Raw genomic sequence first — 19971 nt, 5'->3', positions numbered from 1 at the left:
ACTTTAGTTCTAATGATATGCAAGTTCATATACATGTAAATATTAGCCCGTCAATCATTATCATTGCTACCTGGCTGGAATGGGCCTACGAGTGTGAATCTGCAATCAATTAGAGAATCAAAATATCATGCTGTTAGAAGTTAAACAAATAAATGCTAAAGAGAAAGAGGCTAAAGAGAAAGAGGGTGTTTCTGCAATTGCATCAATAAGGTCCCCCACCAAATATTAGTAGCCAGCATTTTTTGTTGGCATAGCTAACAACATTTTGTCCCTCTCAGATAGTATAACTACCCTTAATACCACATCCACTATATCTGAAGAAAGTATTCAAAAGCCCATTAGTCCCGGTCAAAGCATAATAATTGACATCAGTAAAAAAGAACTAAAAGATATTCAAGCTTCTATCCGTTTGAAAGATTACATTCGCTATTAGCTATGTGTAAGACTATTTTTAATAATAGGACCAATTCTGTTATTTTGTATAAAGTTTAATGATTTAAAATTTTCTTTTAAGTTATTGCTTTTTTGTTATAGTATATATTAGACACTCTTATAGTAGCTATCGAGGTATGCAAAAATAAATTAAAAATATTCTCTCTCACTATTTTTTCACTTTCCTCTATACACCCCTTTCATGCAACTCCACACACAATCTTTCAACTTGATTCACAACAGATTAAAATGAACTAAATTTATATATTTCATTACTCTAATCAGTGTTGTGTTAATGTAGCAAAAAACTAATAATTTAAAAAACTGTATTGTATCTTGCCAAGTGAAAACAAAGGAAGTAACATGCATATTGATGAGATTTTAACATATATATTACTATTTTACTCATGATATTGTGATATAAAATATGTTAATGTTATCATGGGAAATGGAAAATAATAATCCATTGGCCTATATATAGTATATTCAAGGTTAACTCAGTTCACAACAGATTAAAATAAACTGAATTTATTTATTTTATTACTCTAGTCAGTGTTGTGTTAATGTAACAAAAAACTAATAATTTAAAGAATTGTATTGTATCTTGCCAAGTGAAAACAAAGGAAGTAACATGCATATCACTACTTCACTCATGATACTGTGATATAAAAGATGTTAATGTTATCATGGGAAATGAAAAATAATAATTCATTGGCCTATATATAGCATATTCAAGGAAATAAAATGAAAAAAAAAAAATCTGATGAAAGGGCTCGAAACTGAATTCTAGGGTGACAACTGAATAACCTAACCAACTGTACTACAAAGAATTTTCTACTTACATATAGCTAAAAATAAAAATAACAATGTTATATCATCAGCAGAGGTATTAACACTTGTCAAAGTTGCCCTGTGGTAGGTGGCACTTTGTAGACGTGGATAATATTCCATTAGTATTAAGTTTATATGGTTTGAGATTTCTTTTTATGAAAGTTGCATGATTTTAAAAGTTTAGTTAAAAAAAAAAAATCAAGAAAAGTAGACAATTCATGACGGTGTTATATAATTTTCATGAAATTATTTGTTACTGTTTTATTTTTTTTACTTGAAAAATTGTAAAAAATAAAAATAAACAAGCTCTGAGTTTCTTATTATTTAGGATTATTTTTGTACATGTAAAACAAAATACTTTGGTTTGAAAGGGTAATGAAATTTTTTATAGTAGTTCCGAAGTATATAAAGGAATATACGAGTTAGCATAAATTACTGAGGTATAGCATTTTTATAAGAAAAAAAAATCAACTGTAACTAATATTCGGCAACGTAAAATTGTTCCATTAAGGTATTTCACATATTATTATAAAGTTTTTTATACTATTAATTAGTGATACACAACGTTATGAAATGTTAAAGCTTTACACTAATAATACATTAAACTCCAATTATTTAGTTTTGCATAGCATCGATCACCCTTGGCTATGATTGATGGAGTCAAGAGCTGACATTGCAAAATATTAAGTTAATTACTAGTATTTTCTTTTTATTTCTTCAAGGGAGACAAGAAGAAAGTTCAACAATGAGAAAGAAAACCGTTTCTAAACTTGCTTCTGATTAAACGTTTAGCAATAAATATTACATTGACATTTTTCTTTTATCGTACACATGTGATTGAAAATTATTTTATTTTACATCATTATTTTGACAAGATTGTAAATTTACATCAAAACAGAGAAGACTTATCAAGAAGAATATTAATGTGATCAATTCGGTTGTTTGATTTATAAATTAAGCATGTTAAGACCCTGTTTCACCTATATACAAGTTATTAATACATTCTTTGTAATACACCTTTTATTATTAGTTAAAATCTATTAAAAACTATAAAAATTATATAAATATTACTCTTTTTTACTCCTAAATTAATGTTTTTATCTTATGCTTTATTAATTTATAATAAGTTTTAATTAATAATTAAAAATATATTAGGTAGAATATTTGCTAATATTCCTTTACTAACTTATTATCACAATGTCTTTTAATAGAGATATAAACATTCATATATTTAATTTAATAAAATACATGTTGCAGTCAACAACCTATATTTATATGTTATTTTTTTTTATATAAATTAGATTCCAATAATTTTCATAGTAACATGGTTCCCTTGTTTGATGATGCATTCACACAATGACACTTTATTTATTACTGACTTAAATAAAATTTGGTCAAGTATAAAGTTTGAAATTTTTTTAAAATTACCCCTAAAATATTTTTTATTACTGTTTAATTTTTAAGACGTGAAATTTTGATCCCTATCAAGATTAAATATTAATAAATTATTTCATAAAATGTTAAGAAACTAATTTTGACTTCCTTTAAAATGTTAATAATTAAATACTAATAAGTTTTTTTCTTATAAAGATCAATTTCAAATGTTACTTATAATAATAAAAAAACTTCTCTAAGCTTTTAATACTTCAATAAATGAATGGCACACTTGTTTTAAACTTCGTAACTCAATATTAGGTAACACATTCACACCTTTCTTTCAAAAGAAACTTTTCAAATTTGAATTTACAAAAATTACGAGATAAATTTAATAGTTGGAATTTTAAAAACATGAATTACAATTGACATTGTATAAAAAAGAAAAATATTTCCACAAAAATTACGTTGGAACAAAAATAAGCAAACTTTAGGCTTTGCCCAAATACGGTCACTGCCGGCGGCTATCGACCATTCAATTTTAATTTTCTTTCAAAGGAATGTTTAATATCATTTGTTAATTTTTATAAATTAAAATTCGTATAAAAATATGATGCGAAGGTAAATAATGCTAAAATGATTTCATAACTACTAAGCAACAACCAGCGGCGGACCAATCAAAACACATTATTATGCAAAAAAAACTAACAGTCAAATTAGGGAATTAATAGTCCATTACTGTTTTGTTCAATTATTTTTCTTTTTTTTAGATTGAAGAGTTTGGATTCAAGAAAAGACTAGATAAAATGACTTGAAAGCAGCCAAGGAATCTGCATAGTAACTGAAATTTCACCATTTGAAAAAAAAAAATTAAGTAATATGGGCTGTCTTATTTTTTTAAAATGTACTTTTTGTTGAATTTTTTAAAATAACAACTGATAAGTGATTTCAAAATGTAATTTTAATATTTTTATAAAAATCAACTGGAATGTTGATTTTTTTTTCTATTATTCACCAATAAATTATCATATAAAAATTATTAATTTGAAAGTATACCTATATATATTTTAATTACTTCACTTTATCAAATCATTTCAATACATAAAATTTATTTTTTTATAAATTAAAAGGTAGTTTTAAAAATAAAATGTTGACGAGTAGAAAAGGATTTTTAACCCCTTGCTATTGCAATTACATTTGTTTTTCTTCCTTTTCAATCGAATTTCCTATTCGTTTTAACTTCCTTTACCCAAGACCTAGAAGACAGAAACAGACACAAAACAAAGTCAAATCTATTGAGCTTTCAGTTGTTTAATGTTGAAGTGTCTTGCGCCAAGAACAGATAAATTAGAAAAGAAGCAGCAATTGCTTTTCTTGTTGAACACCTATCAAATGCGAAGATCCTCTCTTTTCTAATTAATTCCACTTCCTTCTCTCTGATCGGTGCCACTCCTTCTTGTGCTTCAAAGCCCGGTATCTCTTTAATTTTCTCACTTTTCTGTTGTTTTTAATTCCCTCTTTCTTTTTTTCTACATGGGTATTCTAGTTTTTCCTTCAGATGCGAAAAAAAGTTTCTTTCTTTCTTTCTTTCTTTCCTTTTGTTTTCTTTTTCTTTTTCTTGTTTGGTTGATCCTTTTTGTTCTTGATGGTTGCGGTAGATTCAGGGATTTTCGTTTCTTTTGGTTGGTGCCCATTTCATTGGCATGCTCTTATATGAATTGTGCAATCCAAGCTGCATGTGATAGAATTTCTATGCGTTTTATGTGAGCTGAAGTTCTGAATTGAGGATGCTCTCGTTAGTTTTATGCTGAGGTTTTCCACTGTGGATATCATCCAAATAGTGTACAATGCAGGATTAGTATCTTAATTAACAAGCTTCGGGTTTAACAGTTTAATTGATTAATCTAACAATCAAATTGAAAAGCCTCCTGCTTCTGCCGAGGGCCAAGAACAAAGGTTGTTTATGTAACATAGTAGTGTATTGTAATTTTGATGCAGTCAGAAGGATAAATAGAATTTCCCAATTTCTCAGAATAACTGAAAACCTGAAAAAGATTATGTATGATTTTTGTGAAAACATAAGATATTTCTCAGAATATGGGAGGCCTTGTTTCCCTGTTCTGACATGCGAGTGACTACAGGTCTACACATGCATATTTTTTGAAATATTCTGAAGATTTCTGAGCTTCAAAGTCGTCAAAACTCAAACCAATATGACCTTACTTTGCAAGTTACATATTTTTTTGTTTATCTGCTTCTAAGTGGAACCATGCTGGTCTCACCAATCATTTTGTTCTAACATATTGTATTTTGTTGAACAGGGATTTTGAGTGTTATTTGCACAGCTGGAGGCTTGACGTGCAAACGCACTCCACAATCCATGGATAAAGGTACTTAAACAATTACTTCCTATGGGTATAAATACAATTGCATATTCTTAGATTGTAAATGTTGCTTGATTATTTATCTCCTCTTTGCAATAAACACGACGTCCTGCCATGTTTTGTCTGTTCTGACACAAATACTGATCCTTGTAAGATATCATATAAATCAGTACTAGAATTTATCCAAACAATATTTATTCAATGATATGATTGTTAGAGTTGGTGTAGTGTGGCACACGAGAAATTTGAATTTTGAACAACACTTGGTCTACATGATTTCAAGCCTTATTACATAGTTTATCATTGTTTGGATAATTGAGCTATTAGGTTTCAAGTTTCTAGAAGTTGCAGTTTGAAATTAAATAAAAGCCAAGAATAAACGGCCAAAAGAACAGAAGAATTGCAACATATTATTTGTTCCTTGTGGCCAAATTGTGAGGATTGATCTCCATCTAATAAATTTTCATGGGAAGGAACGTATCCATGAAAATTAGATGTTTAAGGTAGATGGTAGTCCCTGAGTTTTCACCAATTTGGGTTTTAGTCATAATGGTATCTCTTTTAGGTTTTAGTTCATATGTGTTTGGTCATTTGGGTTGTCCACTCACTGGGGTTTAGACCCTCTAGATTTCTACTTATTATTTATTAAGGTATTGATCCCTACGTTTTATGATGGATTGACCCTTTATAGTTCTAACTTAATAAGGTACCAGCTGTTAAGAGACCAAAACCCGTCATAGGAATATATAAGGACCATATCCTCATAAAGAATATATAGATATTATCATGCTTAAACCTGTTTGCATATGAGGACTAAAATCAAAATAAAATTATCAAGGAAAGCATGACTGTCCATAGGAACAAGCCTTCGTCACCTGTACTTTGCATGTTAATCTACTTGTAGACTTTCCACTGTTAGAATATATCTAGGGCCATTTGAAACTCAAGAAGAAACAATGCAACTCAACGAACTTGCCTGCCATGAAATGAGATTTTCCTGGTATTCGCAGATCTGAGGGTGGAAGAGGCTGTTGATTTGCGAAACAAAGTGGAGTTAGTGAGATCAGCCTCTGATAAGCATCATGAACTTTTAAGGCCATCAGCTCGAAACTATTCAAGAGGTAACAATATTAATGATATGTCGGTATACCTGGCAAAATATATATTTTGTATTTATTTACTAGTATTCACTTATTTTCATGATTTTACTATTTTCAAACCTTATCATCAAATTGGATCTGTTGGAACACTAGGATTAGTATGCTGATGGCTCCAATGGACTTGTATCATCCTCCATTATTTTTTTAATTAGGGAGGGGATGCAGCTAAGGATATCTGTGACTGAATAATATATCTTACTACAGTACATTTATTGTCCAAAATGCAACAAATTTGGCAGTTATTTTTTTGTCTGTGTTGCCTTTTCCATTTTCCTTTGCAACTTTTACTTCATAAAGAACCAGCTCCTCTTTGTAATTGATGAATGAAACTGTCTGTTTTCTGCATCACATTTTTCGTGACACTTAATTCCTATTTCTATTATATTGATATTGATAAATCCCTTGAACCCCTTACCGTTTTTCCTTGGAGTTTGATCTCTGGCCCAATTGTCCATTTACCACCATTTAGAGAGCAGACTCTGCTATGTACTATATGCTATGACAAATATACATATATGTTTTGGCTAAGCAGCTCCTCCTCCTTGAAAAAAAAGATCTTTAACACACTCTTAGATATTGGCTAATATTTATTGAAAGTTAACAAAGTATGAGAGAGAAAACATGATACCCACATAATTTTTGTAATTTTTAATAAATTTTAGATAATAAACAAGAGTGTGCTGTTAGTATTTCTCATGTGCGATATTTACTTGTTAAAGACAGCTGTACAAATCTATTTCATTTTTCACTGTTATCTCGTCATCTCAATGTGTCCCAACTCCCCAATGAAATATTAACAATTTTTATGGCCATGGCAGGACAAGCAATAGATGCAACAGGGCATGGAAAGGGAAAGTATGCCTTAATTAGAGACCCAGAGGATTTCCCAATGGGAATTTATGACAAGCCCCTTCCATGTTTTGGATGTGGGATCGGATGGTTCTCGTAAGTAATTATAATCAACTTTCTCCCCCTATATCCTCATCTTGTCTCATGGCTTTGCTTGTTAAATTGCAGATTTCTTTTTGGTTTTCTATGCCCTCCTATGTGGTACTATGCTACAATTCTCTATTTTGGAAATCACTATCGAAAGGACCCTAGGGAGCGAGCAGGGTTGGGAGCCTCTGCAATCGCTGTAATCTCTTCTGTTTCTCTCAGCTCTCTTTCTGTCTATTTTGTTTTGTGTTTGTGTGTCTGTTTGCTCGTGCATACTTTAGCAGATGTTAACGGCAACATTGTGCACTGGAATAAATTTAGCTGTAAATACGATTGGTTTAACCAAGGCCGGTACTTACTACTTAGCTCAGGTTGGATCGAACTAAAATAAACAAGAAACCATTAGAAACTCCAGTTTACAGTCCAAGCTTCTTTTGTGGATCAAACACACTTATGAACATTAATTACATTCCCTTTGGTCTCAAATATAAGAAAATTTTAAATATGGTTTAGTGGTTAAAATATAAGTAAATCTTAAATAATTTCACATTATTTAATAAAATTATCTCTAAAATACTCTTATTCAATTCAAATTTTATTTTTAATGACTTTTTTTTTTAATTTTTGAAATATGAGTTAATTTCATACACCTTTTAAACTAGAAAGAAATCTCTTTGAAACTAGTTACCAAAATTTAATTCTCTTCTATTAAGATATTAAATGACTTCTTAATTTTCACAGTTTTGACGTTGCCATTTAGGAATATTACATAAGATTAATTAATTTTTTAATTAGCATAATTTAGTTATTCTTTTGCTTTATTTGACACCAGAGGAATAATATATTAACAAGCCAAATGACTAACTTGATCAAGCAGAATGAGCTTCAACAGTTATAAATATTGAGGATTGTTCTCCAACTATTTTGATTATTCTTGCCATTTAAATTTATTTTCTGATTACAGATTTTGCAAATTGTTGTATTTCACTTGGCTTCAGTGATGTCTTTTTTTTATTGTGGCTTCTGTAATGTCTAAATTGACATGGTGATCAACTTGCAGGCATTACTGTGCTCAGTAGCGTTGCTGATAATTGCAGTAATTCTTCTGTTGAAATTACGGTCTCTCTATTTCTAATTCAAGTGCAAAGGTGAAATTTGAGAAGAAAAAAAATTCGGAAGCAATTCTGATGGGATATCAGAAACTATTGGACATATGTATATAAAAACTTCAAATAGGTGGGAAAAATCTTGCACATTGTTGAAGTAATTCACAGCAAGAAATCTGTCGGCTATGTACCACAAGTTGAGAGAATGATGATACGTCATATCCCTTATTTGATTATTTTCTGAACTGGTGTATACTCAAAGAAATATTGTGAGTGTTTATAATTCTCCCAAAATCACTATTAATTTTTTATAGCTCTTTGGATGCTGAAGTGCATGTTCGTCTAGACAAGAAAAGTGCAACGCTCAAAGGAATAAGTAAATTGTTGTGCTTAAATTACATTTTTGGTCAGTTTCTATTAAAAAAAATTCTAGAAAAACGCAGAACACAAGCATGCACATTACATCCCTCGTATTAAAAAAAACAAATTTATATAACTTTATAGCTAAAATTTTAGCAAATGTTGCTAATGTGATGAACACAACCTTCACTTACAAAATCACGTATAGTTCTGACTCTTGCACAATATTGATTCATTTTACGGCACTAACTAGTCTCAAACCCAATAACATGAAACCAGCTTGTCATTTAATTGGAAGGAACTAGGAAGGCGGGGAAATTACCACCCTTGAAAACTAATTTTGAACAAATGTTCATCCTACCCTTCTCGTTTATTATATACATAGGAAATATCATATTACAGACGCTAGAGATGTGTCGAATACAATAATTTAAATGGAACTCCCTCAACTTAAAAGTACATAATGATTTTGTTTACTAAGAAAAAGTACACCTTGATTGATAAACTCATCATAGCGTTCATATAGGAGAGCAAGGTCACGTTTAAGAACACGCATGTTTCGCAAATTCTACAATTGCTTATGACTCAACATTATAACCACACAAATTTCTCTGCCTCGATGTTTTCTTTGGTTTTTCTGCAAGATGATAATAATTGAATATTTGCACAAAGCAACAGTACCGTATTCTCGTTCACAAAATTTTTCTATAAGGAGATTTAATTTTTTTATGAATGAATGTCTACCAAACCACAATAGAATCACGAAAATTTCCATGGAGCTCAATCTTTGGCCAGCAAACGCACATACTTGTTCTCAATTGCAAATCTGGAGCTGGAATTGATCTGTCACACAAATCTTTCGTAAGGAAACTTATTTTTGTTCATAATTATGTCTACCGTATAAATAAACAGATACACAATCCATTAGATGGACTTACCTTCTTCTCAAGCGCCTCACTAAATTCAGCTTCATCCACTACAATTCCAGACTCCTGCAGTTCTTTGAGGACAACTTTTCTCAGTTTCTTCATCTTCAAAATTCCATCAGGATGCTGCCACAAGCATAAAAATAACAACATTCAGGTGCAGCAGGGAAATTAGATGTAGAGACCAACACTCAAACACACATTTTTAGCAAGTTCATTATAGATGCCGTCACAGCTCTAGTTAAGCTCATCTTAAAATTCATTGATTCTATATGACTGCTCTATGCACATTGTATACAGAAAAGATCAGTATAACATAACAGATAAATTAAGCACAAAACAAGGAACGATTTCATTCTATAATCCAAAACACATACAGATTTCAAGGCTGACTTGATAAACTTCTTCCATTTTATTTTGTTTTTGACAGCACTAGTACAGTGAGATTCCACTATGCCTTCTTTCTTCAAGTTGCTCTCTCCAGTTGCTTCACCCTGAATTACTTCCCCATTTCCCATGTCAACTGAAGTGTCATTCTTGCCTTGTTTAATAAGGTCATCCTCCAACGCTTCAAGCTTTCTCTTTTTCTTTGCTGAAGAAATTTCATTCCCTGTGTTTGAGTTATTTTGTTTAGAAGACTCGTGCAATTTTGGCAGCTCCCCAATTTTGTCATTATTAGGAGTCCCCACAGCAACCTTTGCATCAGGGGCAGATTTGTCTGTCCGGGAAGGCTGTTGATTTGCAGCATGAAACGCTCGGGCCTTTGCCCTGTGTTTCTTTCCATCAGCATGGAGAAGAAGTGTTTGCTTACTTGTAGCTTTTGTATTGCAAAGACTGCAAAGCCACAGAAAAGTGTAACAAGTCAGACAAAATCATAAAGGTGACACAATCTTTAAAAAAAAACTCTTTCTAGCTGAAAATGCTGGGCACAATGGCCAATCACAATGAATCTCCTTCTAATACTAACATACTTTTTAAAGAGTGTCTCAAACTCTCAGATAATACGCTACTTTTGGCAGTTGACACTCAAATTTGTATAAGTTATCAATCTTATATGTTTTGAAAGGAAAAGAAGAAAGAGACAGCAATGTGCAGGCAGTGCAACATATTCACATGAAGTAGATGACACCAATAAAACTGAAAAATATTCTCTGAACTTTAAGAGCATGCATTTTCACAAGATTTATAACAAACAATGCTCACAGGCTATAAATAAGTTAACATTAATATCATTAACAACTGCAAGCATCCTCTTAAACAGAACTATACTTCAAGAATCCACTTGTTTTAAAAAATTAAGGTTATGATATTACATTAAACATATACATCAAACCTTCCCCCCTAGCATACTTCAACAAAAACAGAAGGCACATGATTCACATTCAACTAGTGCACTGGAACTTTCTACAATAGGCTCACCTAAGTTTTATATCCACTATTTACATTACATGGAGATAAAAGGTTTGAACTTCAACCTTAATGATCCTATCAGAACAGAGTATGCAGGCCATGATAAATGTTTTACTCTTATAATCTTTAAAACACATAACAATAACACAGCACCTCAATTTCCATTTGCTCTCTAACATAAATACACCATCTACGAATGACTCTGACCACTACCATGACACTAGAAAGATTGTCAAGCAGAGTATATACCTGCAGAACCATGGAGGATGCTCAGATAACCCCACATTAATATCAACTTCAGCTCTTTGCTTGTTATCCTGGTTAGGCTTGGCAGTTGCAACGTTCAAAGTTTTCCCTTGGCCCTTAGGACCATACTTTTCCTGGTAAACAAAGTAAGCATAGGTAGCAGGGAAAATGAGATTGCTAATATATATTTTAAAAACTTATATTAAAATTGGAATGCTGACAAAAATAAAAGTAAACCAACAAATACAATGTAATTATATACAAAGTGAGAAATCATATCAGATACTTGTTTTGCACATTAGTAGAAATAGAGAGCCACCCATCTTCACAAAATAAACGTCGTCGTGTATAAACGGAAGAAAGTGATTAAGCATGCATCATTCAGAAATAACAATGAATAGCGAGAATGAGAGACACACCGCTTCCGTAATACACTGTGTGTGATCTTGAACGGTATCACGCCCAAATATTTCCCCGCAGTCAATGCACGACAACTGCGCAACAGAAACAAAAAATGAGGAATGGCATCAAAATGTGAATGAGAAATAACTATTAGCTAGCGGAGTTGAATGAGAACTTTGTGAGCGGAGCAAGTTCGGAAGTGGCTGGCCAACTTAGGCTTTTTGAGGTTGTCTCCACAAACTTCACATTGAAACCAAACCATGTCTGAGTTTTAACTTTCAAGGTCACAACGTTGCTTCTGTTCTGCAATTGCCGTTAACCTAATTCTGGGTTTAAGCCTTCACCAGCCGGCTAGGGTTTTTCGATTTGCTCCCAATTTTGGGTGGGTAGGATAATGGGATTATGCTTCTTATTCTACTTATATCTTAAAATTTTAACCTTGGTTATTAATTATCTTTATTTATATTTTATAGATTTCAAAAATAAAAAATAATATTAATTCAACAAAAAAATGTTCTTATTATTATCCTTTGTTCTTTTTAAATCATGTAATCTTTTGAACTATTATATATAATATTAGAAATTCTATTTAAATTTTTTCATGTTCTAAAATTTGTGTTAGTACATATTATTTTAGTGAAGAGTTTTATATTATACATGAGTAAATAAACAAGAGTAAAATAATTGTAATTACAAATATTAAATTAAAAATTGTAATCTATATTATGTATCATTGTTTATTATTTAAAATACCCATTAAACTCGGTAACTTTCTTTTCATGAAAACTCTGAACATTTCATCCTCCTAAAATTTCATATACCAGAACAACAGGCCATACTGTATTAGATCTTCCAAAGCCTAAAAGAACCAACAGATCAACATAAACCTTGGCATTCTCTTAATCTGACAATTATGAATCGTAATAAATGCAAACACAAACCAAATAAGCTATAAATTATTGCTTAAAGCAAAATATGTTGTTATTTTTATCAACAAATAAATGTTACGAGGGAAAGGAGCTATTAGCTAACAATGCAGCATTTCCTTATTCCTTTTTTTGTTTTTGTCTGACTTTCCTTATTCTTAAGAAAAGTCCATGAATGGGCCTAACAGCAAAAAGAGAGAGGCCCATGAAGTGAAGCAGTAGCAGAGTTGAAAACCTGGAGTGCAGCATAAGCGAAGTCCATGCTGCGAAGTGAGGAAAGACTGAAAGAAAGAGCATATAGCAGAGAGAACAATGAAACTGGGTGGAATCAAATCGGTGGAGAACGCGCACGACGATTCGGTGTGGGCGGTCACATGGGTACCCGCAACCGCCACCCGACCACCGCTCCTCCTGACCGGCTCTCTCGACGAAACCGTCCGTCTCTGGAGATCTGACGAACTCGTTTTGGAGCGCACCAACACCGGCCACTGCCTCGGCGTCGCTTCCGTCGCCGCTCACCCCCTCGGCTCCATCGCCGCTTCCTCTTCGCTCGACAGCTTCGTTCGCGTCTTCGATGTCGATTCCAACGCCACCATCGCCACCCTCGAGGCTCCTCCCTCTGAAGTCTGGCAAATGCGTTTCGATCCCAAGGTAATAATCATAATGATAGGGTTTTTCTTCTCTTCACTTTATTCAATTGTTTTAATCAAGCAGGTCTCTTGTTCTTAACATAAACGATTCCTTTCGTTTGGTGCTAATGCTAAATCCCTAAAACAGTGAAACCTGCTATGTATGAAATGCTGGCTTATTATTTTTGCAGACAAGTGATTAGTTATGATGATGTTCAAGATCGTAGAGAATTTTCAGTGTTCGTAATCTTTTTTCTTTCCTCTTTTAGAGATTGATGACATTAGGCTTCGTCAACCCTAAGTGAAAGTTCTGTCTGCTAAGTCAGGGCTCGAAGTATTTACATTCTAAATGATTTCTGCTTTGATTCGTGACATGTGACCAATGATCATTGAAACTTATATAATGTAGTAGTATTTCTAATCAACAGTTAATATTTGCATTCGTGTGCAAATGCTTCTGTGTTTTTGGAGAAAGGTTTTTCCTTCCTACCCAGCCACTTTTTAGGGATATTTTGTGGGTATGGGCTTAATAAGTCTAAAACAAGTAAGAGACTGCCCTTATGTCAAAGCATTCTTTTAACTAATTTTTCTGGCAGAAGAGCTATTTAGTGTGAAGAAATTCGTATGAAAAACAGTTAGGCAGTTTTCTTTTACCAGTCAAGCAAGCATAACAATACATACTGGTTGTAGTGAAAGATTCATTTCCAATGAAATCTCTTCACGTTATATTTGTTTTATTACGTAACTGATTTTTAGTACCGATTATCTTTTCTCCTTTTCTTGTGATAGCCATGGTTTAACAATCGTGGCAAATGTGTTGAAATTGACTCTTTGTTTTTTGTCGCCACTAGTGTGGGCATTTTTGCATGCTAAAAATATACTTCCTCGTTAAAAATGGGGTGATGGCCATGCTTAAGAGCTATTTTGCATGCAAATGTTTGATTTTACAGTCATGTTAAATATTCTTCAAAGCATACCCTTTGCTTAGGGTCATGCACCCTTAAAAATGGGGTGCAAATTTCAAGATGAGTATCATGAGAAAATTCATCCACATTCTTTAAAGGAAGGTTGTATGTAACAAAACTATAAGCAAGAATCTGAGACCCAAAATAGCCCTTTGTTGCATAAAGGGACTTGTTCAATTCCCCAATTCTTGCACTACAAACCACAAACTGTTACCTTGCTTTGTTGACCTCCTGTTACTATGTACCCTTCTATGGAAATTGTACCTGTTCCATTTTGTTTTGCAGTATAGCAGAAAGCATTCATTGCTTTGTCACCTTATGATACTGTTGAAAATGAGCGTTTTATCCAGAGTACTATTTTATCCTTTTAATAATACAGAGTTATTTAATCAACCAATTTCCCTGCCTTCAGGGTGCCATTCTAGCAGTTGCTGGCGGAGGTAGTGCATCAGTCAAGCTTTGGGACACTTCCACGTGGGAACTGGTTGCTACTCTTTCAATTCCTCGTCCAGAAGGTCCCAAACCTACTGACAAAAGCAGCAGCAAGAAATTTGTGCTGTCAGTTGCATGGAGCCCTGATGGAAAACGACTGGCTTGTGGCTCAATGGATGGCACCATTTCTGTTTTTGATGTACCACGTGCCAAATTTTTACATCACCTTGAAGGTCACTTCATGGCTGTGAGATCTCTTGTTTATTCTCCTTATGATCCAAGGCTACTGTTTACAGCTTCAGATGATGGTAACGTCCACATGTATGATGCTGAGGGAAAAGCATTAGTCGGGACCATGTCAGGCCATGCTAGTTGGGTATTGTGTGTGGATGTGAGCCCAGATGGGTCAGCCATTGCCACAGGTTCTAGTGATAGATCTGTAAGGCTATGGGATCTTAGCATGAGGGCATCTGTTCAGACAATGAGCAACCATACAGACCAGGTATGGGGAGTGGCTTTTAGACCACCTGGAGGTAATGACGTGCGAAGTGGTCGGCTTGCTAGTGTATCAGATGACAAGAGCATTTCCCTGTATGATTATTCCTGATTTGCATATTGCGCACGATAAGGAGACGGTGTATTTGTACTTTTTGTGGAATGTTATCAACTTGTAGTGCTTTCTCTTTACAAAATGATTTGAAAAAAATGCATCCTTGTACATACTGTATGCGAGTTTTGATTCCGTATCCTTTGTTCATGATTTGTTCTTAGTCATTGCATTCAAGAATTTACCTTAAATTTTATCCGCCAGTTGCAAATTTTGGAAAAAAATGATGCAGTGGATATGACCTTTCATGACTTGGCCTAGTTTATCTCGAAATAGCATCAGCCCACAAGTCTGTTAGAAGATATTATATTGGGCAAGTCGCAATCGATTATTATACTTGCGTCTTAAACCGTTGACTACGAAGATGATGCCTGCAGATACAGGTTGAAGTGCGCAGCAGACTTAAGATTTGTTATTTGTTTTGCTATTAGTTACAAAGCCGAGTGGGAAAAGCGCCAAGTCTCCCGTGATTGTCAAATTGAGAACGCTGTATTTGCCCGTGATCACCCTGAGAGCGGAAGTGATTTATTTCAACATTTCTATACAGTTTGGTTTTGGAAATTATTTACAAACTTTATTTTAGATAATTTAATAAAATTTATATATTACCGAAAAGATTTTAAATTGAAGCAAAAGATATGTTTAAGATTTTTATATCAAAAGCAAGTTGGTAGCTAGACTAAATATGAAATTTTCAACCTACATTTTTAATTTTCAGTCAAATGTTACTCTTAAGGATGCAATCATGTTTGATTGTAAAACAAGATTTTTGCAAATCCAAACATACCAAGACAGTCTAGCAGCACGATATCTTCGGCCGAGAGTGGTTTTCAGCAGTAACAAAAGCTTCGAGGTTTATTTGATGTGATTACACTTGAAATAAAATAACACATTGAAAATCTCCTGTACAAATAACCAACAAGGGAATAACTGGTACTATACACGACAAGTCCATTCGGGTAGCATTTTCTTGATGTTTACTTGTCATAAACATCTAAGAAAATAGTTCACGAAGTTGCATTGTCGACAGTAAGGTAATGTAATGTGTTAGCAGCCCCAAGAGGGCGAGAATCCACAAGCAGGTTGTTCATATACCGTAAACAAATTTTACAAAACTGACGATCGTAGGTGAACAGAAAAAAAAAAAGAATTAAGCACAACTGGGTTACTTATATGGAAGTTGACCTATACTTGGGGAACTTGGTGTGCAAGAAATCCTTGAGCACATCCATGACAGAGCCAAAATCAGGCTTAACAGAAACAGGGGGATTGGCATAGCTACCCATTCCAGGAATAAGTCGAGAATGATAATCAATCTTACTCTGCGTAAACTTCAACCCATGCGCAGTACTAACCACCACAACCCTATCACTACCCTCAATAACACCTCTATTCCTAAGCTTTATGAGAGCCGTCAAAGCCACCCCAGTGTGAGGACATATAAACATCCCAGTAGAATCAGCCTGCACCATGGCATCCATAAGTTCCTCCTCCGTGGCTTCCTCCACTATCCCCTCCGAATTCTTGAGAGCATGCACCGCCCTATCAATCGAAACAGGGTCCCCAATCTGTATAGCAGAAGCAAACGTAGTCTTAGCCTTCACAGCCTCAAACTCCTTCCACCCATTCTTATAATACAAATACAAAGGGTTCGCATTCGCAGCCTGAGCACAAACCAACCTCGGAATCTTCTCCACAAGCCCCAAATCCTTGCACATCTTGAACCCTTTGTAAAACGCATAAATGTTCCCAAGGTTCCCACCCGGAACAATCACCCAATCCGGAACCTCCCAGTTGAACTGCTGCAGAATCTCAATCGCCGCAGTTTTCTGTCCCTCCAATCTCAAACTGTTCAACGAATTCGCCAAATAAATTGGCAATTCCGCTGTTATCTCTCTGATTAACTTCATGCACCCATCGAAATCCGTCCCGATGCTCAACACCAGAGCGCCGTTCGACACCGGCTGGATCAACTGCGCCGTCGAGATCTTGTTCGCGGGGAGAAACACAATGGAAGGAATCCCTGCGGCGGCACAGTAAGCGGAGAGCGCCGCGGAGGTGTCCCCGGTGGAGGCGCAACCAACTCCGACGACCGGCCGGTTCATTTTCCTCAACCGGTTCACTTGACTCACCAGAACCGTCATGCCGAGATCCTTGAAACTACCTGTGTGGCTGATTCCGCAGTGTTTGACCCACAAGTCGTTCATTCCTACGAACTGTTTGCCGAAACGTTCGGCCCAGAAGAGGTTGGAGTTTCCTTCGAAGGCGCTTACGATGTCGTCTGCGTCGATTTCCGGTAGCACCCACTCCTTCTTACTCCACACGCCGGAGCCGTAAGGCCAGGTGGTTTTCCCCACGCGCGAGTCGAAGAGCGCGCGCCAATACGCGCCGTCAAACCTTCTTAGGGCATCCATGTCGTGTTGTACGTCGAGCAGGCCGCCGGAGCGGCTGCGGTAGACGATTTCGTCGAGCGAGTATGACTCGGAGGAATGGAATCCGGCGTTGAAGGGGACGTACTTGGCGGTGAAGTTGTGGGCGGCGGAGCGGTTTCGACGCGCCTCGTCTTTGATGCTGTTGGGCGGATCCGGCTGCGGAGGCGAGTGATTGTTGGAGGTGTGAGAGGAGGGATCGAATGTGGAGGAGGTGCATGTTACTAAGGTGGAGGCGAAACGGTTATTCTTGTTAAGGGTGGAAGTTGAATGAATATGAATAGGGTTGATGCAAAAAGAGGGGTTCAACAAGGAAGACATCATTTTTGTTATTATAACAAGGATTGAGAAGAAGAAGAAGAAGAAGAAGAAGAAGAAGAAGAAGAAGAAGAAGAAGAAGAGAGGGAAAGTGAGTGCTTAAGTTAACTGAGAGTGGTGAAGGAAATGATGATGGATGAATGGTTATTGTTTGTTATTTATATTTATGGTTATCTTCCTAAGTGATTTCATGGATGTTAAATTGACTCCACTCACATCAGATCTATGGCTGGCTTCCTCGTTGATGAGCACGTGCAGGTAATATTCTCCAACGTTTAAAATGTGGTTATCATTCCCACTGTGTAATTGTAGTAAAATAATTAACATGTATCTAATTAATATACTCATTTATATAAATAATATATAATAAATAAAAGTTTAAAAATTTAATATATGTTTTTCATAATTAAGATTCAAATTTGTTAATTATTAACTTTTGTATAAAAATATGAAACTAATAATTCAAATCTCGGCAAATTAATTATAATTGAATTTTCAATTGAAAAAATAGTGTTGATTCACTTGTGATGATTTGGTGTTTTTTTTATAGTGATATATGTGCTTAGTGAATTAAATTATATTACAATAAATATTTGCTCTTATTAAATTAATGTACTCGAGTTAAATGCGGTAAGATTATGTAAATTTTTTACTAGAAATTGCTGAGTTGAGAAGCTGGCATGGGGAGGAAATGAATTATCAATGCATGGCTCTGATATGGATTCCTGCATGGTTGAATTTTCAACTGCATAAAATTCTAGTCTCTCACCATCAACATCAATAATTGCTTTTTTTATATGTTGAACGATTAAAAAAGCTAGTCTTTTGATTTAACCTGAAGTTTGGAGTACCCGTGCGACAAGAAGCGAAGCTCAAGGAAGAGCTAGGATTGCTCCTGTTAACATTTATAATATGTTTTGATTTTTCCTTAACCATCTTTAATTCCAACTCTTTAAAAATATAATTAAATATATATTTTTCAAATTTAATGGCATTTTAAATTAAAAAATTATATTATATTTATTATTCTCTTGAATAAAAAATAATAGTAAATAATTATTTTTATGTATGATTTAAAAAAATGTACAAGTAAGTATATGATTTAAATTTTATGCAGTCAGGTAAATTTTTAAAATATTTTTAAAAAATAATCAATTAATCATGCTTACATTTATAAATTGTGTTTAAAATATATATTTAATAATTTATTTTAATCCTATTTGGTATTAAATATGAATAAATTCATGCATAAATGATGTTTTGTCAAAGTAAAATATGTCATGTGAATGAATCAATTAGAGTATTTGAACGAGTGAATCAACCAGTGTGTTGAAAAATGTTAGTAGTAAAAAATCTTATACAATTTTTTTTACTAAAAAATCGAATGTTGCACATCTATCTTTTCAATGAACTCTAACACAATATTTTAATAAAAACATTGTCAAATATTTAACTCGGGAGTTTTAGTTAGCAACGTATTTTAAGAAAATAGCACAGTTAATCAACTTTAACCATATTACGAGTGATTAGAACAAATGTTTGTAACATTCAATTAACATCTATTGCAATAATATAAGAGTTTTTTTTTTTTTTTATACCCTTTAAGTGTAATTGTGTTTATATTGTCAAATAATCAAAATACACAATAGGTATAAATTTTAAATCAGCTGTCATAAATATTAAATATTATTAATAATGTGATAATTTATAAATGAACAGCAATGTAAACAAAATATTGTTATTACGTTTGAATTAAAATATAATTTAAATTTGTTAAATATTATAATAATTTTATAATTTGTATATACAAAATATTCACACGATGTATAAATTCTCACATACGTATTTTTCACCTTCACACACATATACACACAAGTATTTAAAATAGTACCTCTCACATGTATTACTATAAAATTATTTGCGTACATGTTAGAAAATTAATTTATCTAAATTGAGGAAATATTTAAATTGGAAAAAAAGTCCATCTATCACTAATTTAAAATCAATTATACTTATAAAATACTGTAATTCAAGTTTTAGAGAAACGAGTTCCATTTGTTACAAACTAATATATGTATTTGATGGCAACTGATCATAA

At 33.6% G+C, this 19971-nt stretch overlaps 4 protein-coding genes across 5 annotated transcripts; 2 read left to right on the top strand and 2 right to left on the bottom strand.

Moving 5' to 3' along the window:
* Nucleotides 1-3919: 3919 nt before the first annotated feature.
* Nucleotides 3920-8540, top strand: LOC113846215 (60S ribosomal protein L18a-like protein). 2 transcript variants are annotated; one of them, XM_027474226.1, is made up of 7 exons: nucleotides 3920-4110; nucleotides 4302-4400; nucleotides 4959-5027; nucleotides 6032-6142; nucleotides 7000-7126; nucleotides 7199-7316; nucleotides 8178-8540. In XM_027474226.1, exons 3-7 carry the CDS (start codon nucleotides 5018-5020, stop codon nucleotides 8250-8252), a joined length of 441 nt encoding a protein of 146 aa, XP_027330027.1. In that variant the 5' UTR covers nucleotides 3920-4110; nucleotides 4302-4400; nucleotides 4959-5017; the 3' UTR covers nucleotides 8253-8540. The 2 variants fall into 2 exon arrangements, with proteins under 2 accessions (XP_027330027.1, XP_027330025.1); XM_027474224.1 differs by lacking the exon at nucleotides 4302-4400.
* A 328-nt stretch (nucleotides 8541-8868) lies between these two features.
* On the bottom strand, nucleotides 8869-12002 carry LOC113846214 (UBP1-associated proteins 1C). The gene is made up of 6 exons (XM_027474223.1): nucleotides 11743-12002; nucleotides 11585-11659; nucleotides 11169-11299; nucleotides 9887-10343; nucleotides 9522-9635; nucleotides 8869-9426 (listed from the first exon to the last, which is right to left on the bottom strand). The coding sequence occupies exons 1-6, from the start codon at nucleotides 11827-11829 to the stop codon at nucleotides 9364-9366; spliced, it is 927 nt and encodes a 308-aa protein (XP_027330024.1). The 5' UTR covers nucleotides 11830-12002; the 3' UTR covers nucleotides 8869-9363.
* Nucleotides 12003-12712: 710 nt separating this feature from the next.
* Nucleotides 12713-15254, top strand: LOC113847244 (WD repeat-containing protein VIP3). Its single transcript, XM_027476226.1, has 2 exons — nucleotides 12713-13144; nucleotides 14500-15254. Exons 1-2 carry the CDS (start codon nucleotides 12806-12808, stop codon nucleotides 15124-15126), a joined length of 966 nt encoding a protein of 321 aa, XP_027332027.1. The 5' UTR covers nucleotides 12713-12805; the 3' UTR covers nucleotides 15127-15254.
* Nucleotides 15255-15304: 50 nt separating this feature from the next.
* Nucleotides 15305-18096, bottom strand: LOC113847243 (threonine synthase 1, chloroplastic-like). The gene is made up of 2 exons (XM_027476225.1): nucleotides 17966-18096; nucleotides 15305-17919 (listed from the first exon to the last, which is right to left on the bottom strand). The coding sequence occupies exon 2, from the start codon at nucleotides 17877-17879 to the stop codon at nucleotides 16296-16298; it is 1584 nt and encodes a 527-aa protein (XP_027332026.1). The 5' UTR covers nucleotides 17880-17919; nucleotides 17966-18096; the 3' UTR covers nucleotides 15305-16295.
* Between the last annotated feature and the right edge of the window lie 1875 nt (nucleotides 18097-19971).

This window comes from Abrus precatorius, unplaced genomic scaffold (assembly GCF_003935025.1).
Source record: "Abrus precatorius isolate BTA unplaced genomic scaffold, Abrus_2018 Scaffold8, whole genome shotgun sequence".
Taxonomy (NCBI): Eukaryota; Viridiplantae; Streptophyta; class Magnoliopsida; order Fabales; family Fabaceae; genus Abrus; species Abrus precatorius.
Note: the sequence above shows the minus strand (reverse complement) of the source record. Positions and strands in the feature narration are given on the sequence as shown.